General features: G+C 27.6%; 1 protein-coding gene across 1 annotated transcript; it reads left to right on the top strand.

Annotated features, from left to right (window-relative positions):
- Positions 1-1,803: 1,803 nt before the first annotated feature.
- Positions 1,804-2,729, top strand: LOAG_08694 (hypothetical protein; the record flags this gene model as incomplete). Its single annotated transcript, XM_003144224.1, has 3 exons — positions 1,804-1,906; positions 2,123-2,330; positions 2,588-2,729. 3 exons carry the CDS (start codon positions 1,804-1,806, stop codon positions 2,727-2,729), a joined length of 453 nt encoding a protein of 150 aa, XP_003144272.1.
- Between the last annotated feature and the right edge of the window lie 3,004 nt (positions 2,730-5,733).

Here is a 5,733-nt window from a genome sequence, read left to right as displayed (position 1 = left end):
AGCATATGCTAAATTATTTGATACCGAGCAGTTTTTGTTTATTGGCTTATCAGTTTGTCATTTGATAGCAGAAGAAATTCCTTCATTGAATGCTTGCCCATATCACAGCATTATCCGTATGAAGTGAAGAACTTTACAATTTTATTAAATTTTCATTTTTAAACTGATATGAGGAATAGAATCTAGGCCTTTAGACTGGAAAATGATAAGATATCAAAGCAAGGAGCATTCTTATCGAATTATCATGATAGATTTATTGTGGAAATTTGTCATTTCTAGGAACTATTACCATTTTCATCTAAAGGACATCTTTTGCAAGAATTACTTTTCAGTGGCTTATCAAATCAATGAAGTTGTCCAGATTTAAGATTGCCTCTCATTTTGCGCGAGAATGAAGTACGGAAAGTTTTAATTTTAGGAGCTAAAAGAGTGTTTGGTACGTATTTATCAATTTACTTACTTACATATTTTGATTCATCTTACATCCATAAAGTTATCTCATACTTATCATCTTATCACTGATTTTCAAACAGAAAGGAAAGTTTCTCAATTCTCTAGGATATATATTGTCATATTAAGATAAGAAATGATGCCTATCAATAGTGTTTGATCAAAAATTGATTTGAAATATGTGAAGATTATATTTCCGTGATTCCTGGTCTTTACGTTTTCAGGTAATTTAATCGCATAACAATTGCAAATCCCATGGTCCGGACAAAAGCGCACTTCCGCAAATGTGTTTGAGAAAACTTTTGTGAATTTGGAAAGTTCATACAATTATGTTAGTAATAATCTGCTTCAGAAACATGTGGTTAGTACTACTGTCCCATTGTTCAGTTCATTGTTACTCGTTAAAATTATATGGAAAATGATTGCAACACTAGACATATCTGATGGTCAACCTCTGAAATGCTATTTGTTTTATTGTTTATTCTAATTCAACTGCTAAATAGGATATAAATTAGCTTTAAGGACATGAATTATCTTTTAAATTCTTTTCAAAGTTCACCTAAAGTTGGCGATAAAGAAATGTTCCTTCACAAGCCATAATAGTAAAGCATTAAGCGGAAATGTTCGAATGAACTAGTTCACTTGTGTTATATTTGGATATGAAATATAATTGTGTAGGATTGATGAGGGAGGGTAAATGAATTGAATTTGAAAGGAAAAATGTTATAGATTGCGACATTTCTTTGACAACAAAGGACGGATGCTATATGTATTATTACAAAATTTAATCTTAACAGAAGACTATTTTACTTTAAAATATATTACTTTTAAAATGCAATTTATGTCAAACAATAGATTGAATTTCGTGGAATTAAACATATTTCGAAATATTCATCCCAATAATAATATCAGAATGTTATGAACGAATAGTTCGTATCATCGAAAAGTTTACTTTAAATTTCATTTTTTTCTTTTTTTCTTTTTATTATTCGTCTCTTTATGAAGATAAAATTTTCTTCTTTTTCATATCTCAATAGCTTTAATAAACTTGTCATTGTATAGGAAAAATATTGATTAAATTAAATTTAATGTGACAAATTTCATATTTACATACAAAATTTTCAAATTTTTCATCCTAGACCTTGTCATTCGAAACGATCACATTATCACCATTGTCACACAACTCGTGAAATTAAAAGTTAACTTTTTTCTGGCGAACAATATTTGATTTTTTTGTTCCAATTTACATATATTATATTTATATATTGTAGTTCTATTATGTGGTGAAACAGGTTAACAATGAGATGATTCTATACTTAGCACTTTATAAGAGCATTATGCAAATTTTGCTTGATGGGCAAACCAGAAATACCAGTGCGAATTCTCAGTGATGTTAATTTGCGCTACTTAAGTATTTCACGTGGTATTGTCGTAATTCACACGTTGGAAGAAGGAAGTACAAAACAATTCATCACTTAAGATCTATAGATCATTCTAGGTTCTTTTCGATTTAATTTAAAGAAACTGTCTCATCTTTAATTGACAAATCATATACGCTTTTAGAAGTGAATTATTGTAAAGAATATTTCACAAAGTTGGGGTAAATTTTATTTTGTACGAAATATTTGATAAAATTAAAATTAAAATCCGTCTTGCTCTTTTTTTTGTTCAGGAAAATTCACCGAAAAGGCTATTTTCAGGGATTGGGATTTTTATGATTCATTATCATTCACGATAATATTCAATATGAAAAAGTTATCATTCTTATCAAACCTATCCGACGCAATCATCCTATTTGGTGATGAATTATGCGCTTTACTGGAAGCCAACCATGGTAACTGTACAACGATGATAAAAGCATTATCAATAAGTAATATCAGGTTCCCTTACTACATATCAAAGAAACATCCTCCGTTAATTTGCAGAGTTGTTTGATGCATTCTTTGTTTTACGGCTTTATTACGGTGATTTTTTTCCTTCTTTTGGTAATTTTTTTTTTCAAATTTTCCAATTCATAACTAAATCTGACTATTTGTTAAGTCTAACTTAGATGATAAGATTGTTATCAGTATTAATTATGCACTGATTATTTAATTACCTGAAAATCCACCATTTCTTAATGCTTCAAAATTTTAAGCTCTGATACAATTGTCATATCAACAATTCATACAGGTTCATACAGGTATCGTAACATTGTGAGGAAAACGTTTATGATTGATAATTACTCACAGATTCACCACCACCCAACTTTTTCATCAAATTTTTCCATTCGTTTTTAAATTTTTATAATAAGCAAATTTGAATATGCCAAAATAATTTGCATGCTTTAAATTAATAAATTGTTAATTTCTAAGTTTTATCGATGCATTAGAAAGCACAATTTCACTTGAATTTTAATAATTTCGAAACTTTCACTTCAATAAGTTTTAATTAAAACACAATTTTGGCAGGTGACTCTTTAAATTTCACACGTAATTAAAAGAAGATTGATTTTGGTAAAAAAGAAAAATTCTATTTGTGGTACTCAAATGCTAATGCGTTAAACTGATTAGTATATTCAATTCATGTGCTTATTTGTAATGTAATATGATAATTTTAAGTAATTAATTTTTTAACTTAATTTCTTTGCCCTTATAATTTATATTGATGTAAATATGATACAAATATGAATTTCCTAAATCAGCTTTTCAATCCAATTAGATGACCAGCATTAATTAGGCACTGATTTTTTCTCGCTATCAGTGATTTTAATCCATTTATCACCGTAAATAACAGAATATAAAAACTTACTGAAAATCATTTTTATGAATTAATTTGAAAATATTCCTATCTTTAGTGTCTTTTTTTGTTGATTTTCTTTTTTTTCAAACTTATAACTTTGTTCACACTTTGTTATCATTTCATTTTTATCAATCATTCAACATCTTTTCCTTATCATTTGCTATGATTATTGTAACATTTCGAGGGAAGTATTAATATTTCAAGAATTGATTGATTGTTATTATCTCATTTCTACAATCTATTTTAGTACAAATTACCTTTCTCTCTCTCTCCCTCTCTCTTTCTCTTTCTCTCTCTCTCTCATTGAGGTATTACATGTTTCTGTTTCCAAAATAGAGCTAAAACAAGCTTTCCACTTAAAATTCCTCATTACCAAATAAATTATTAATTTCCAGAAAAAAATGGTACCATCATTTCCACATACACTTCTATCATTTTGATTATTACTACTTCATTTCTACAATCTAATTTAGTACCAAATTACCATCTCTCTCTCTCTTTCTTTCTTTCTCTCTTCCTCATGAATTTCACTTTTCTCTCTTCCTCTTTCCGCATTATTTATCATTTTGTTAATTATCATTGTTAATTTGCTTAAAGATCTAATTATAATTGGATTGTAAAAGCTTTTTTTTTCGTGAAAGTGTTGAAATTTGACGAATAAAAATTGTATTTATTGTTTCTGATTTTTTTGGCAAAGATACAAAACGAAAGATTTAAGAAATTTTTGAAAATTATGTTGAAATGATTAAGTTACGTTTAGAAAGGAATTAGCCAAGCTTTGCTTTTTGTTACTGTTTTAACATCGATTGCTTTTGCGACATTTTGAAGATTGACCTGGAATCACTAATCAATCATTGTAGACCTGGAATCTTCTGATCAATCATTTTTGATGTATAAAAAAAAGAAGGAAACTTTTCAAATCAGAAAAATGTAAAATTAGCATATCATACAACAGACATGTTGATAACTTTAGTATATCTGTTTATCAAACTGTACTAAATTATACTTTTAGTTGCTAACAGTATAACAAATCAGTGGGATAAAATTAGTTCAAAGATTTGAGATTTGGCAAAAAGAATCGAAAAACCTAAAATAGTACGAATCCAGTTTGCATTCATCAGGTCAACAATTGTGTTGAATTTCCAGTTAATAGTCCTTGTGATGGTTCAATGAATTTACATTATATCGTTTCGGCTATTTTCCCCAAAAAAGATCTAATTATGCCATAAAAAACCAAAGAGCAAAAGTATCGCTTTTGTTCAATTGTTCGTTTGTGACAGGTCACATTAATTGTCATCGGCAAAATCGGACTGCAGAATATACCATTTACGCCTTCTTTGATAATAACTGTCGAATATAAGAAAAAAAAAAAGTGGAAATAATGTCAAGCATCAATTATGGATGAGATTGGTTTGAAGGAATGAAAGAAAATGGTAAAATATTTAAAATGGAAATTTCCGTTGAAGTTAGTAAGAATATTCGAAAAGGTATACAAAAGTTTATTTCGAAATTTATGATTAATTCCCCTTTTGAAATTTGAAATACTTCATAAATGTATGTTCAATCTTTCACAATACTTATTCAGGTACCTTTGAATGTATTTAAATTATTAATTAATCCTAGTTTTTTTTTCTCTTTTAATTTGATTTTTTTTTTAATTCAACAATTAATACTAATGTCGGTAGCCTAAATCCACACCCACCTGAGTAAAATGATTACTTTAAATGTGACTTTAAGTAAAATATGCATAAACCATATGAGATTATTTTCGCAAATACTTTTCTGCTAGTTCGAAAAAATTTTGCTTCTCTTTTGAGTTTTTGATGAATTGATGGAATAAGAAAAAAAAAGCAATCAGATTAATTGGTGATAGCTGATTATGAAGGAAATTAAATTTGAAATATTTACAGAATGAAAGAGATGATCAGATGATCAGAACAATTCAACAAAATTTGATCATTGGAATTTTTTCTTCTTTCGAAAATTCCTTTTTTTATTATTTTAAAATTGCATATAATTTAATGAGGGGGAGAATAAAAGGAATGGGATTATCAAATAATTCAAGTACTTTATATTCATATTAATAGTAAGTTATTCTCTTCCCTCTAGAATAGAATGTTTTTTCTTTTTTATATGAAATTATTAATTGTAAAAATTTAAGCAGTATAGATGTTAGAATTTATTTTTTTCCGCCTCATTTTAATCAGTATAGGTTTTAGAATTCATTTTTTCTGTTCCATAAATGAGATTCAATTCTTTCTCATTTCATACCAATTCGAAATATCTGCAATATCTAAACGACAGTAATTCGCATCAGCTTATTTTTCATTCAACTTTCAACATTTCGAAATTATATCTAATTTAAAGAAGAAACAAAGTGTTTTAAAACCAGTACAAATTCAGTCAGTTGAACTAAACTAACTTTTAAACTCTCCATTTAAACCCCTTTTTAAACTTTACTCATGTTAACTTTCACTTGTTAATCAAAACTTTTTGCAAGAT

This window comes from Loa loa, assembly GCF_000183805.2.
Source record: "Loa loa unplaced genomic scaffold supercont3.22, whole genome shotgun sequence".
Taxonomy (NCBI): Eukaryota; Metazoa; Nematoda; class Chromadorea; order Rhabditida; family Onchocercidae; genus Loa; species Loa loa.
The sequence above is the reverse complement of the archived record's forward strand: the minus strand, read 5'-3'. Positions and strand labels throughout refer to the sequence as shown.